Below are 15,373 nucleotides of genomic sequence, written 5' to 3'. Positions count from 1 at the left end.
TCCATTGAACATGTTTCATTGCTGATCTTGCAAGTGTTAGTCAAATGCAGCCTGTCATAGTAATAAATATTAGGTTCACTTCACCCAGGTTCAGTGGAAGACATGTTTATGCTCTTTAATCTGTCAAATATCTACTCCAGGGCTGCTTTGCACCTGCTCAGCTGACAGTTAAATTTTCCCTTACTTCTCTTTAGGTGTCTGGTCTTTGAGCCAAAGAGCAGAGATTCTTGAGAACTGCAGTGGTTGTTGCAACGTTACTAAACAACTACACAAAGGAAAAAAGAATAAAAAACTATTTGGAGCTTTTCAAATAGTCTCATATCCCTAAATACTACAGAAGTATTTTGGACTAAGGCCACATCTGCACTAGATTTACTGGTGAAACCTGCAGAATTTTTGGTACTGTTTTCAGAGCTCAGTAATGTATTTACACTGACTGTGCATTTGCCTTGTATGAGATAGATTTGGTATGAAAGAATAACTGCATTTCTGTCAAGTAACCAGAGCTAAGGTTTGCTGGCTTTCTGCTACCTGTGAGAGAAGGATGAGGCTGATCCAGAAGAAGTTTAAGTTTAAAATTCTATTTTCTGTATCCTGATACCATAATTCTGCTCTGGTTTTCTGAACTTTTGTTATCATAGCTATTGTACAGTGGTAATTTTTTTTAAGAAGAGGCAATGAACATATGGATAGTGAAAAGAAGTTAATTGTGTGCTGCAGGCAGTAAGGAAGTAGCAGAAATTAGGAGGCCAGATGGGCCAGTGCAACAGGTTATTTCAGTTCATGACACACAGGTGAGATGTGGTTAGAAGAAACTGCATTATTAGAATTAATGCTAAATTGTGACAGCTTCTATGGCAAGCGAGAGCTGCTATGGCCATAGGTGACAATAGCTCTTGTAAAGCCTGTAATTCTTGAGAACTTACGTTTTTACAGCAGAAAATTTATGACCAGAAAGTATAGGATGAATGAGTATTACCTAAGTGTGCTGGGAAGAAATGGATTTAATTAAATCAGCTGGGGCTTTTATTAGAGAAGAAAAGGATGACTATCCTGACTGTGAGCTTTCTCCTCTTGCATGTTGCTCCTGTGAACTGAAGCAGGAGGCACTTTTTTGTAATTTTTAAGGTTTCAGTTGAGACGTCATGATAGGGATTGTAGTATGCTGAAAACAGACTGTTTCCTGTAGAGCTGCATCAGAACACGCAGACTGCATCTGAACAAGCAGAAATATAATATATAATTAAACACTCTCCGGGGTAACTGCATATCTTAGAAACTGAATTCTAGAACAACAACAACAAAAGAAAACCCCAAACAACAAAACAGCTTGCTTACTTTGAGAACAGTGTTATTTCCTTTGCTTTATATTTTACTACATTCAATACATTTTATTAAATTAAGAATATTATATCTTTTTGCTGATTGTTTTAAGCTTAATCTGACAACAGTTGACATGTTTGCTGGTCTGAAAAGCAAGAAAAATGCCTCTTGAAAAAAGGAAGAAAACTAACCTGGTTCTACAATGAGAGAAACATCCCATTCTCATTCCTACCATATCACACGTTGAATACCAAACCTGCAGAAATCTGAAGGTTACATTACATTCCAAATATAATCTAATGCCTTTTTAAATATGAATACTTGCTGCTTGTGGAGATAAAATCACTTTACCTAGATGTAACTTCACCACCTTTGCCATTGTTATTGTGATAGCTACGTCCAGTGTCTGAGAAGAGTGCCCTACCTTTCCTGGGACAGACCCAACAGCAGGCAGGACGCACGGCCTGGAGGGTTCCCTGTCCTCCCTCTGCCTGGCTGAACACAGTGACTTAAGGGACAGGGGGGCAATGGGAGCAGCTCCTTGGTCACTGCCTTACCTCCCCAGCTGCCCTGTGTCATAGGTACGAGGCTCTGCAAGTGGAACTGAACAGTAACGGGGACGATGGCTCATCTAGCTTGGAGGTGTCACCGAGGTTAAGTCAGCCTATGCCCTGTGTCAAAACCGCTTCCATAAAGAAAAAAAAAAAAGATGGGTCATTGTCATAGGAGACTCTCTCCTGAGGGGAACAGAAGGGCCAATATGCCGACCAGACCCACTTCTTAGGGAAGCCTGCTACCTCCCTGGGGCCCAGGTTAAAGTCGTGAAGAGAAAGCTTCCTACCCTGGTACAGCCCTCAGATTACTACCCATTATTGATTTTTCATACAGGCAGCGATGAAGTTGCAACAACAAGTCTGAGAGCAGTCAAGAGAGATTTCTGTTCTGTGAGGTCTGTATCAGTCTCTTTTCCCAAGTAACAAGCGATCGGATGAAAGCAAATGGCCTCAAGTTGCATGGCGGGAGGTTTAGATTGGATAGCAGGAGAAATTGCTTCACCGAAAGGGTTGTCAAGCACTGGAACAGGCTGCTCAGGGAAGTGCTCGAGTCACCATCCCCAGAGGTATTTAAAAGTTGTGTAGATGTGGCACTTACAGATACGGTTTAGTGGTGGACTTGACAGTGTTAGGTTTACAGCTGGACTCAATCTAAAGGTCTTTTCCAACATGATTCTGTGATTCTAAGGCCAGAAGAAAAAACCACTGCCCAGTCTGTATGCATCTCTCTGTAAAGTGTCCCCCCAGCCTTCAGTCCACAAAGGCTGCAAAGGTATTTTTATTTAAAGCTGTGCTTGTGTTCTGCTGTAGGAGTTCTCCAGGTTGTTTCTAAATTACTTTTGTAAAATGTCGGTGTGTACCAGGACTCACAGACAAATGGGATCGTACCACGGCTGTGAAAACACCATGCACGTGCGATGAAAACCACCTGAAAACTCCACTTACTGAAGCGTAGCCACCTCATGGCATGACCCAACCTTAATCAATGTTGATATGAAATGTTATTTAATGCCATGTCATTTTATGAAACATAAACTTATGGCGTAACAGTCTGCCGTAGGGGTTGAACTGGCCGTTGAAATACCATGTGCTCTTCACGGGTTAAAGGGCCGCGCTGCTGGCTGCAATCCTTCATCTTCAAATCACGGGAATCTGTATTTTTCCTTTAGTTTCGGCTATTCTGGGGTGTTGCGCAGCGCTCCGCCTCCGCGCCCTGGGCCGCAGCTGCGCCGCATTTGCAGACCCCGCCCCCCCGCCAGCGCGCGCCAAAACCGCGCGCCGCCGCGCTTGATTCTCCCGCCAACACGCCCCGGGGCGGGGCCGGGGCCGGGCGGGGCCGGCGGGTGCGGGCTAAACCATTACACGGGCGATGGGGGGGGGGGAGTGTCTCCGGGGCCGCGTGTGCCGGGGCCGCCGCCGCGGCGGGGAGTGTGTTGGTTTTCTTCGCGCCCATCGGCGGGCTTGGCTGGGCGGGACGCGGGCTGGCGGCTGCGCTTTCCCCCTTCTTCCCCCCCCATCCCCCCCCGCGTACCTGTGGCGATGGGGGGGTCGGCGCAGGCGTCCCGCGGGGAGGCGGGGCGGGCGGTGTCAGTCAGCGCTGGCGGGAGATGCGAAGGGGCTGAGCGGGAAGGCAGCCTGCTCCCCTCCAGCCTGTCCGAGGACCCCCTGCGCCATGTCCTTCCGCCAGAGGAGCCCGCACGGCGGCATGAAGAGCAGGTAAGGCCGCCGCGGGGTGAGGCGGTGGGCGGCGGTACCGGTGCTCCCCCCTCCCCTCCTTCCCCCCGCTCTCCGGTGGCGGGGCGGCGGCGAGCCGCCCTCGCTCCCCGTCCCTCAGGTGGGCCCCGCGCTGGGGGGCGGTGGTGGGGAACGGCGGCCCGCGCGCACCTGCGCGTGTCCTCCCCGCCCGCGGCCGGGTCCGCCATGTTGGGCGGCGGGGCAGCCGGCAGCCCATCGCGGAGGTGCGCGAACCGCAGGGAAAGCGAAGCGGGCTGGGCCGCTGGGGGCAGCGGGCTGAGGCTCCCGCGGCGGGGGGAAGGAAGGGGTGATAGTGCCCAGGGCTCCTGTGCCCGCCGCTGTCCGCGGGGGCGGCCGGCTGCGGGGCCACTAATAGCGGCGTTGCCCTACGTGGGGGCGCCTCCCGCTGAGGCGCTCTCGGGGCCCACGACTGTTGGTGTCGCTCGGCTTGATTTGTTGAAGTAAAATTAGTAAATAAACCACGTTGTCTGCATGCGGTGATGTTTCAAAGAGGTTAATAAAGTAAAACCGCCTAGCGGGCTCACGTTGTCTTGTCTGCTGCCAGCCCACAGCCTCCACCTCGCTGGTCCCAGGGAAGGAAACGTGGCGCGGATGGAAAGCGGAGAAAGACTGAATCCGATTCATCTGTTTTTGATGAAAACAAGTACAGACCTTCTGACAACAGGCTGGACAGGTAGGCAGTGCTTGCAATAGAAACAACTCTCTGCTCTTTTGTTCATCAGGAGCTGTTGAATAGACAATTGTACTCGGCTTTTCAAGCCCTGCCTATTTATAAATCACTCGTCGACCATAAATAGCTGGTTTTAAAGGAGGGGAAAAACATCTAATGCAGTGTTCTTACCTTGGAGTCACTTATTAAGAACAAATGTTTTTCAGTTTTGTCTTGAATTATATTCTCCATAATTTTCTGTCCTATTTCATGCTTGCTTACTGCCGTTTATCATGAAGCAATAACTGCACAAGCCAATTATGTTTGTTTGTGGATATAGGCTGTACATACTGTCGTGGTAAAATTAAACAAGATGACAAATTAAAAATTCAAGTTTTAAGTCATTTGCCTTCATATTTCTGAAGGCAGTACAGACCATCTTGAGAAGTTGTGTCTGTCAGCACATGTGTGGTGGGGTCCACTTTTGAGGTCATTCACTCTCTACTGCTGCTCGCTGCCTTCCTTACCATTTCCCAGCATGGGTAAACGTCAGTTTAGTGAAAGTATCTTATATCACTGGCTACATCTGAGCTATCCATGCCATGGTCCTTTTAGCGCTGTTTCTCAGTGGATAGGAGTTGTGGCCTGCAGCCCAGTTAATTGAATCTAGATTTCTAATCTAAAATGAAATGGGTTGTACCCTGTAACTACCAATCTTTCTTTGCTGGTAAGTGGGGAAGACATTGCTCAGTAGCTCAGATTATGATATCCAGGGTAAATGCGATTAATTTCAGGAAGCATGTTTGAGTAGGAGTACAAGGATGAAACTTTATAGATTGCTTCATCAGTTTGAACCTAAGTAAGCAATATTTTTGTGTGTCTTCCAGTACTGAATTGAGCAGGAGTACTTTCTGATTTAGTGGATTCAGCTCTGATCGACGTTGTTCTATTCCTGCACTAAAACTACTTGTTTCTGCCAATTCAACATTGTCAAAATAAAATTTGAGATATGAAGAGGATCAGGATGGAGGCTGGGTCATAGAACCGATTCAGGTGGTTAGTGGGGAGGTTATAGCCTTGTGTTTCTGCTCCTCTGGCAGAGTTTGAGCACCACTTGGAGTCCTAGCACAGCACCAGAGCTGCTCAGCAAGTGTGAAATGACACGTGGGGGAGAGTTTTGAGAAAGATGGCCAAGCTCAGTATGTCTGGCACCAGACAAATAATCAAGAGAAAAAGCTGTAGCCCCTCCCCTGTTCTCCTTCATTCTCTGTATACACAGCGCAGTTACAGAATCAAACAAGTATAAAAAGGTATGACACAAGCGTTAAGGAAAAAGCTCAGATGGTGAGACTAACTGGGTACTTGTGGGACTGCGCTTTTCTCTACTATGGGAGAGCAATAACTGAATGTGGCCTCTGTTTTCTGCAGTTAAAAACAAATATAAGCAAATGCTAAAAATCCTTGGAGGTTAAATAGGTGTTGGCAGAGAGACCAGTACTGTTTTCTATGAATTTTTATTTTTTCTGAGTAGATAACTGGGTTTCATCTGAAAAGAACTTTTAGTTTGAACTTAAAAACTTTCAAAGTAGTGCAAGCCAGTTTTTGAGCTGGTAGTAGGGGGGGAGTTGGAACTGGTTTTAGCGTAGATGGATCTAATTCCCTCACTTCAAGGGACTTCTTTGCACAGAATCCTGCTAAGTTGCCAGAGCGTTTCTGTAGATACAGTTTTGAGTTTGTATTTTAGGAAAATTGGTCATCAGGAGGGCAGAAACTGGAAAACATATTTAATAATCTGAATATAGACAACTGTTGTTGGCTGGGAAGGGATGTAAGCTTATTCCCCTGCAATAGTCTGAATCTGCTCATGATGCTAATAGACTACAGTAAAGTTGTTAAATACTGGTTTGTAAAGTCATAGCAAATCTCAGTTTACTAGCTGAAAATTGACTGCTTTTTTTGTGCCTTTGTCTTCTCTACTAGGTATATTTTCATATGGAGAAACTCCTAGTGCTATGGTGTAATTTTAATTAGCTGTCCAATTTAATTCTGTGTTCTAACTTCTGTCTCGTATAGCTAATGAGTCTGCAGTCATGAAAGCATAAATATTAACTCATTTAGTGGAGTGAAAATAAGTAAATGAGTTAAGTTGGTATTTCACATACCATTTTCTGAAGGACACCAGCTTAAAGTTATTGAAAGTGTAGGCTAGGTTATATGTTAGTGATATGTTTCTATAGATACCTACATAAACTTTTTAAGAAAACAACCAACCCAACAACATAAACTCCAAACCACACAACCTCGAGGTGGAACTCTCAACTGATGCTTAATTTTACAATGATGACATTGTAATAGAACAATACAAGATGTTCACAGCCCTTGTGAGTACTAAAAATGAGTATGTTAAATACTATCCAGCTGTGAATGGGGGAGATGCTGGGGGTGGGATGGGAAATACAAGAAAATAAAATTTTAAGGTAGAGACTTTTTTTATCCTTTCTAGTTTTACAACACCAGAAGGCCCAGGACCCGTTTCCCGGTGTTCAGATTGGGGAACTGCAGTGGAAGAAGATGAAATGAGGACCAGTGTTAACAAAGAAATGGCAAGGTACCCATGGGTATTTAAGATGAAGTGGGGAAAGGAGGGAAATGGTAGTTGTCTTGCAGAATCTGGATTGACTCTTATTTTTTAAATTCACCATTGTAGTAAAATCAGACCAACCTTACTTCTTGTCTGCTGCTTTCAGGTCAGCTTTGGCTTAAGTCCTGCAGGAATGACATAACATACTCTCTGGAGAGTTGAGTGTATCACTAAATATCTTCCTTTTGGAAGAAGCCTTTCCTGAATCTTTTAGACTGAATTACTTTGAATGTCCTTTTACTAATTACTGTTTTTTCATATCATTGCTATAAAAAGATTTTTAGGGGAAAGAGTTAGGAAAAGAAAGTCCTCAATTTTTTTTTTAGGGGAAAACTGAAACATCCATTCCATAGTGGAAAGACACTTACAGTGTCTGGGTTGACTTCTTCAAGACTGCTGCTTAGCTGAGAAGTCAAATCAACTATTAGCTGTAACAATTCAGCCTTACAAGTTCTCTTTGTGTACGTATATTCTTAATACTGATTTGAACTCTTGCAGATACAGAAGAAAACTCCTGATAAATGAATTTTCAAGAGAAAGGAAGTCCTCCTCTGGAAGGTAGGTTAAATTTCTAGCTTACCTGAGGAAAATACTGACAATAGGTCTGAATTTTCACAGGTACCATGTTGCTTCTTAAAATGCTCGGTTTGAAATAATTAATTTTAAGTCTGCTCCAACATTGTAGTTCATAACATTCTAAGCATTCATTTGAAAAGTTTTAACATGTTTTTTTATAATCTTCTACACATGGGTTTGAGTGTTGCTTGTTTTCTAGTAGTCCCAAATCTACAATGTTTTTTTCTTTAGTTCTGATTCAAAGGAGTCCACTGTGACAGTAGAACTTGAGACAGATGAAGTGGTTTTGATGAGAAGACAAAAACAGATAAACTACGGAAAAAACACAATTGCATATGATAGATACATTAAAGAAGTTCCTAGGTAAGCTGCTTGAGTTTCTGGAAAACTAGATGTTTGATTATAAGTCATACCTGTTCATTAACATACTAAACTTGGTATCTGAGATACATTCAAATAGAAGGCGTCTACAAATTAAACTAAGACATTTTTTAACTGCAGTGGAATGAGATGCAGATTTTCTTCACTAGTCAGTAGATGAGGAATATCTCTTCAGACTTTCTCATGCTGCAGAAATGGAAGTGAAAGTTCTTTTGGTTGTGCTTGTCAACTAGAGGAAATGAAACTACTTTTTGCAGTCAGTTTTCTCATTAGTAAACTAAAAGACTAAATGGACTACAGTTGCTTTTCAGTTTGGAATGAGGTTTTCAGACCTATGATTGATAATCCTTTCTTTTTTCATTTGACTCAGAAAAACTAAAAGGTTCATATAGAGCTGACAAATTTTCACTTGAGTGCTGGAATTGCACAGTAGTCTTTTCCCATAAATAATATATTAACTTAGAATTTGCTCCATTGTAATGAACCTGTGTAGCAGGCAATCAGTCTTAACATTTAAAACTGCATGTTATATGTGAAAAACACTAATGAATCTTTCATGTCTGATATCTGAATAGATCCCATCGTATACCAGGAGTTCATCCCAGAACTCCAAACAAATTTAAGAAGTACAGCCGTAGGTCATGGGATCAGCAGATTAAACTATGGAAAGTTGCCCTGCATTCCTGGGATCCACCTACTGAAGAAGGATGTGATCTGCAAGAAATGTATGTATACAGCGTGCAAGATAGCTTTATAACAATTCATATACAAAATAAAAAGCCCCCCAAATAAACAAAAACCCCAAAAAACAAACAGCATGGCCCTTTTTGAGACAAGTCAGTGATTGCTGAATGTTTTCACTAGTAACTTGTCCAAGCTTAGTGCTCTTCAGTTCCTTCTTGGTCAAAACAACTAACAGCTTTCTGAACCTAGTTGGTGGGACTAGACTTACACAGTGTCCTTACAAGGGCATACATATATATCCCTCCCTTCTTTAATGTATGTTCACTGGGTGAAATCAGAGCTCATTCTGCAGTGCTCTATAAAAGAAAATACCACACCATGGAGGCAAGCTGATTCTTTCAGAGCAGTCTGCAGATTAATTGGTGGTAGAAGCAGTGCTGGAGAGGTCTCGCTAATTGACAGATCTCATGAATATTGAGCTTGGACCAGTACAATGTATGAGAACCTGTCTCATAACCTTCTCACTTGCTAGTTCAAGAACAATGGTATAAATTGTTGGTTCTTGAGCAGAGAGGAAGGAAAGTACTTGTAAAATCACCTCAAGGTACCATTAAGGTAAAAGCATGGCCACAAGTGTTCACACTCCAAGCTACTGTGGTATCCTGCTCTAGAAGATACAGAATAATGCCACTAGTTATTTTCCTCTATAGAGAGCAATAAAGCTGGTAAGGCAACATCCAAAATAAAACTGTGGGACTACAGAATGAAGGGGACACAGATGTAGCTAGTTCATCAGGAAACAGTTTTGTGGCAATAAACTCCTGTTTTTCCCTAACAGTGGTGCTGATTTTAAAACCAATATGGAGTAATGGGATCTAAAAGCAAAGGCTTGCTTTTAGCATCCTTCTACTTGTAGTCGATGTGAAGGGAGTTGGTGTTTCAGCCTGAAGCCTACTGTATATGTTGGTGTTGTCTTCTGATGCCGGGGTCTAGTTCTGTGTATAGTGGCTATTAAATCTTCTGTTGCAAAACAAATTGATGAAAACCTTGTCTGGAAGAAAAACCAAATTACTTGCTCTTCCGTAACATTTGTCACTTGTGTTGAAGCATTGTTTGAATGCTGGGTATTTGTCTTTGACAAGTTGCCGTATTCAATCTCAAGACTTTAATTTAGTCCTTGGCCATTTTGGCTGTATTGAGTTGACCTGCTATTCTGTTTGGTCTCCACAGTTTGCCACCACTGTCCTTATAATCTCTGTAGGTCTCTTAGCTCTTGTTTGGCTATAGTTTTCAGAACTGCACCTACAAAGTGCAACTTACTACTAAAAAATTGAATTTGTTTTAAGCTGTATTCTTTTAAATTATTTTACAGTAGTCCTGTTGACCTTGGTGAGATGGAGACAGAATCTGTTGGAAGCAATTCTACTGAATCTCAAACAAGCTGTCAAGATAATGATGTAAGCATATCAATCATTTGCAAAAATATTTGTTAATAATTGGTCCATTATTTAGAATTATATCCAGAGTAGCCTGAATACATGAGAAATTCCGTAACTTGCTGTGTTTAGGGACTGTTTATAAAGCTGAGCAATCGTTAATTTCAGGCATTTCCCCAGCTATAGCCAACATCTCTCCATAGTCTGAATTTAGAGAGTTAGAACTTAAGTGACTGTCTCAAATGACAGATACCTCATTTTTCATAGCCTGCAAAAGAAAATTTATCTGTTCAGAGCATGTCAGTTATGAACTGTAACATACAGTGGAAATACTACTTTTTAGATTGCAATATATGATTTTAAAATAGGATGTAACTTTCTTGGCAGTCAGACTTTTTGAAGTAGGCTCTTTCTGTATCCAGAAAGCATTTAGTACAGCTGAGTGGTAATCTTCAATGAAGATCTAGAAATGTTTTTCTTACTGGCTTTGTTTCTCTGATGAATATTGAATCTGTATAATGTTTTAATGTATGCATATATAGATCCTTAAAACATTTGCAAGAAATCTTAGGATGTCCTTGAAAGGGCAGAAGCCTTCATTTAAAGCTCTTTAATCATAAGACTAGCCTTGAGTTTTTGTATGGCCTTTAAAGTGTTTGTAAGCCTCTGTTATAGGGTGGTCTAAATGAGTTACAGAAGTGAAATGAATTACTATGTAACTAAACCTGTATTTAACTGCTGATTACTAACTGACTTTGTATTCCAGGATACCTGTTCTGGCACTCCCACCAAAGTTAGACATGTTGACTATCAAGCAGAAGGTGAATTTGACTTGGAAGTGTGTTTGGGTGAACCACTTAAAGATTTCGATACTGTGAGTTAAATAGTTGCATGCAAACTGTTTTAGAGGAAGTTTCTTTTAAATTTGAGGGGTGAGCTTGATTTATGAACTGTTAATAGTAAGAAAGCTTAAAGTTGAAGACTGTTCTCTAAGTTGTGGTTGGTCTACGTATTCTCTGGACCAAACCGATGTAAAAATACTATTCAGTTGTGTGACTTCTTTTTAACTTTTAATTTATGTATATCAGATTTTTTTTGTAAAACCTTTCAATAGAAAAACTAGCCAAAGGCAGTGCTATCCTCAAGTAATTATAAACCGTACAGCAAGATCTTACTGATTTCCCACCCTGCATTGTGTCCATAATTTCAGTTGTCCACCTGCAGATCAAGAGCAAAGTAGGGAGGTATTTTTGAGCATCTGTTACCTTGCTTTTCCATTTGGGTCTTCTACAAAGATCTGACTTGAAGTAATACAAGTGGTAGCTGAACCATATCGCTGGTTAGTACTAGTAAACTCATCTACTGCAGTTATTTACTGTCATATTAACTGCCTTTTTTAAAAAAAAGATTATTTGCAAAAACGTTTCAGAAACAGTTGGAAATTAAATACTCTTAAGCAATTGGTGGTCAATATGGTAAAGCCTAGGCAATAATGCTTGAAGAAGCAGTAGCCTGAATTTTAAATTTGTACATAGTCATGAGTCCTTTATTAATACAGTCAAGACAACAGTGTCTAGGGAAAGTGCTTGATTCTTTTTAATTTGCTGATTTTTAAATGTAAAACTGTTGTAAATGATAACACTGTACAGATTTTCTGCTGAAAGCAGTTAATGTTTCTGTTGCTTTTGTATGGGATGTTGCTGGAAAATAAACAGAACTGCGTTTACTTAATGACTCTTCAACTTTTTTTCCTACTAGTGATGTTCCGTGGATAACAAAATGCAAGGAAAATACTGAAAGCCATGTATCTGAGACTGATGCTAGGCTAGGATATGTGTGTTAGCACCATCCTCTGACTTTGAGGGAGACCTTAAAAACTATTTATTTGTGTGCAGACACTGGAGTGAATTTAAGACTTAGTTATAATGGGTAAGCCTGTTGTTGACCACCTGCAGGCTCCGTAGAAGCAGTTTAGTAGATGTCCATTAGTTGGTTACCAAAACTGCTAGAAGAGCTAGGTGGACACTTCAATCTTGTTTACTATACAGGACCTTTTGTTAAAGTCACCTCACCTGGTTTTATCTCTAAAATGGAATTTCTGGGTGTTGGTGTTACAACACAGGCTCAATGGAGACACTTAAACTTTTCAACTCAATTGAGTATCCTAGCTGTAAGCAATATTACTAGCTATCTAATTTGTTAGGCACTCTTAAAATCTGGGAGCTTGATCTGATGGGGAAACTTCCAGGAGGAAGCAGTGGTTTTGGGATAAGTTGGAGCTATGCTCTGGTGTTCAGGAGACAGCCTTCCTAGCATGTATTTTTTCCAGAGAAGGCAGCAAAGTGATAGTTTGTCTTGCTTACTACCTGGAGTAAGCCCTCTCTGCCCTCTTTGGATTGCTTTTCTTACAGCGCATTTTCTGGCCACACTGTCCCTGGTTGTTCTTAAGTGGTTTTGTTGTGTAGTACCTAATTGTAGCTTGAACTGCAATTTGCTTTAGAACTTTTTTCTATATCCCCTTCAATAAAAGTGGTCTGAAGGTCAAGCCAAACTCTTCCATGTGTAACTAGAGAATCATTTGATGCCTTTACTTAAGGCTTCTACATAATGGCTAAAAGGGGTTTAAACTAGACTTTCCAGGTAGCACAGTAACCGTTCTGAGTGTCTCGGTTTTTAACTTTGACAATAGGCCTGACAGATAATTGTGTGTGAAGCTGCTTGGGAACACTATTTCATGTCATGGCTAGTTAATATTAGGTTTTATTAATGGTTAATGCATCTAATTTGAGTGAGGCAATTAAAGCTTAATGCAGGTTTGTCTCTGTGCCACTTGACAGTTAGTAACTGATGGTATTAAACTATTTTTGTAAGAGGTTTTTTTTAGAATGTGTGTTACTCCTGGGTGTTTTAAAGGGTAGCAATGAGTAATGTGAAGCCAAGAACAAAACTATTCATTTTTTAAATAAGCTACGAATAGTTTATGTGGTTGAGCATCAGTCTAGAATAAAGTATTAATGTTAGAAGATGTGTTTTTACCCAGTGTGGAATGAGTAGGGCAAGATTTTGGTAGCAGACTACATATTGCATACCTGGAAAGTAGCATTTTGCATCAACGTGATTCTGTTTTCATAAACTTGAAGAACGGTTAGTAGTTGACACTTAGATGAGTCACAGTTTGCATGTTATCAGGAGACATGAGGTGCTCATGCTGCTTATACACTTGCTGCAGTGAGTAGTAATACTCAAGCTGTCTAGTTTGGTGGTGTTATACTGGAATGGCTATGCAGTGAATTAGGTGATCAGTGAATTGGCTTCTAGTCATGCTGTTCTTAACCTCAGGCTACATCTAAATTTTGGTCAAATTAAGTGGCAGAACTTCTCAAGGGTACACCCAGGGTGTTCAGGATATCTTAAATTAACTAAATTCTGAGGTACTAACAGATATATGTAATCTATTCTCCTGAGTAACATGGGCCATAAAATACCGCCTTACATAATCCTGGAGTAAATCAATAACTTTAATCCTTTATGCAGAGAACCAGAATTAGGCAGTATTGGAGTCTCTATGCTAGAAGAGAATAAATTAGATGAGATTTTAAGGGGATGCAGGGGGTGGTGGCATGTTAATCTGTACCTGAGTATCAGAACAGCCAGTAGAATGATTTTGTTTGTAAAGTTCTTCTACACCACTGTAGCTTGCCAAACAGGTTGGATCAGTGGAATATTCAAAAGATTGTTTAGAGGCTTCCAAAGGGTAAAGTTACTTACACCTGGTTTCTAAGCAATAATGCACATGGGTCAGGGCAATCCCAAGTACAAATACAGGCTGGGTGAGGAGTGGATTGAGAGCAGCCCTAAGGAGAAGGACTTAGGAGTGTTAGTGAATTAAAAACTGACTATGAGCCAGCAGTGTATGCTAGCAGCCCAGAAAGCCAACTGTATCCTGGGCTGCATCAAGAGAAGTGTGGCCAGCAGGTCAAGGGAGGGGATTCTCCCCCTCTGCTCTCATGAGATTCTACCTGTAGTGCTGTGTCCAGCTCTGGAGCCCTCAACATCAGAAGGACATGGAGCTGCTTGAGCGGGTCCAGAGGAGGCCACAAAGATGATCAGGGGCTGGAGCACCTCCCCTGTGAGGACAGGCTGAGAGAGTTGGGGTTGTTCAGCCTGGAGAAGAGAAGGCTCCGGGGAGACCTTATAGTGGCCTTCCAGTACTTAAAGGGGCTACAGGAGAGGTGGGGAGAGTGATAGGATGAGGGGTAATGGTTTTAAACTGAGAGAGGGCAGATTTAGACTAGATGTAAGGAAGAAATTCTTCACTGTGCGGGTGGTGAGACACTGGACCAGGTTCCCCAGAGGTTGTGGCTGCCCCCTCCCTGGCAGTGTTCAAGGCCAGGTTGGACGGGGCTTTGAGCAACCTGGTCTAGTGGAAGGTGTCCCTGCCCATGGCGGGGGGATGGAACTAGATCATCTTTAAGGTCCCTTCCAACCCAAACCAACCTGTGATTCTATATTGAACCCAGTAATTATCCACTGAGATAGCTAGAGGACATGCATGTATTTCAGAGCTTACTGAACAAAAGTTTGTTATTATACTAGTCTGAAAAATGTCCATGTCTCTGAAAATCAATTTTTATTAAGCTTTTTTGTAACTTCACAGAAAGTATTAATTCCAGAAAGTATCTAGGTGTAGTATCTAAGACTGTTAATGTGGTTCTTAGTGACAAGATAATACATAAACAAATACTATTAAAACAAATCTAAAAACCTAACACTCCCCACTCCCCCAAAAAAACCCTAAAACAGCCCTGATCTTTTTGAGTAATTTCTCTGTGACAGTCCTTATGATTTTGTGATGTGTGTTGTTTGGAATCTGTATTGGAGGAGGAAATGTAGGAGTCTTTCTCTCACTAAAAGATTCAGGTATGGGGGTATGTGGGGAAAACATTGTGAAGAACCCTAATACCAATGCAGTGTAGAAAGATACTAGGCAAACAACTGAGACTAGTATTTTTCTGTTATAATGGAACATACAACAAATACTTCAGCTTTGGCAAATGTCTTGAGATGCTTTTAAATTTCTGCAGAGTCACTTCTAAGTGGTGAGTCCATAAACTTATATATAATTTGAGACAAATCCAACTAACCTGCTACTACTCAGCCAAGATGTTGAGCACAGGCCTTGGGGTATGCTCATCGTGCTCTTGGCGTTGCACCCAGCCTGCCCTCTAAGCATTGTGCTTGCACGCACAGCTGCCCCGCTGTGACGAGCGGTGCTTCTCGCTGTGCTGCTCTCAGCTCCATCCATGTTCTGTCCTTGCACCTTTCAGAGCTGTGCTGTGTCACTTCTGCTTCAGAGCGTAAGGTCCTGCGTTAC

The 15,373-nt window shown here is 41.8% G+C and overlaps 1 protein-coding gene across 1 annotated transcript; it reads left to right on the top strand.

Annotated features, from left to right (window-relative positions):
* Positions 1 to 3,460: 3,460 nt before the first annotated feature.
* On the top strand, positions 3,461 to 11,725 carry LOC141942068 (histone RNA hairpin-binding protein-like). The gene is made up of 8 exons (XM_074865022.1): positions 3,461 to 3,593; positions 4,177 to 4,305; positions 6,785 to 6,889; positions 7,421 to 7,480; positions 7,730 to 7,861; positions 8,455 to 8,604; positions 9,936 to 10,020; positions 10,766 to 11,725. Exons 1-8 carry the CDS (start codon positions 3,550 to 3,552, stop codon positions 10,880 to 10,882), a joined length of 822 nt encoding a protein of 273 aa, XP_074721123.1. The 5' UTR covers positions 3,461 to 3,549; the 3' UTR covers positions 10,883 to 11,725.
* Positions 11,726 to 15,373: the final 3,648 nt, after the last annotated feature.

Source organism: Strix uralensis, chromosome 4 (genome assembly GCF_047716275.1).
Source record: "Strix uralensis isolate ZFMK-TIS-50842 chromosome 4, bStrUra1, whole genome shotgun sequence".
NCBI lineage: Eukaryota > Metazoa > Chordata > Aves > Strigiformes > Strigidae > Strix > Strix uralensis.
This window is presented reverse-complemented; position numbering and strand designations above follow the sequence as displayed.

Coding starts and splice junctions, on each gene's coding strand:
- LOC141942068 (XM_074865022.1), top strand. CDS start 3,550: ATGTCCTTCCGCCAGAGGAGCCCGCACGGCGGCATGAAGAGCAG. Junction 3,594..4,176: donor CACGGCGGCATGAAGAGCAG/GTAAGGCCGCCG, acceptor GTCTGCTGCCAG/CCCACAGCCTCCACCTCGCT. Junction 6,890..7,420: donor GTTAACAAAGAAATGGCAAG/GTACCCATGGGT, acceptor GAACTCTTGCAG/ATACAGAAGAAAACTCCTGA.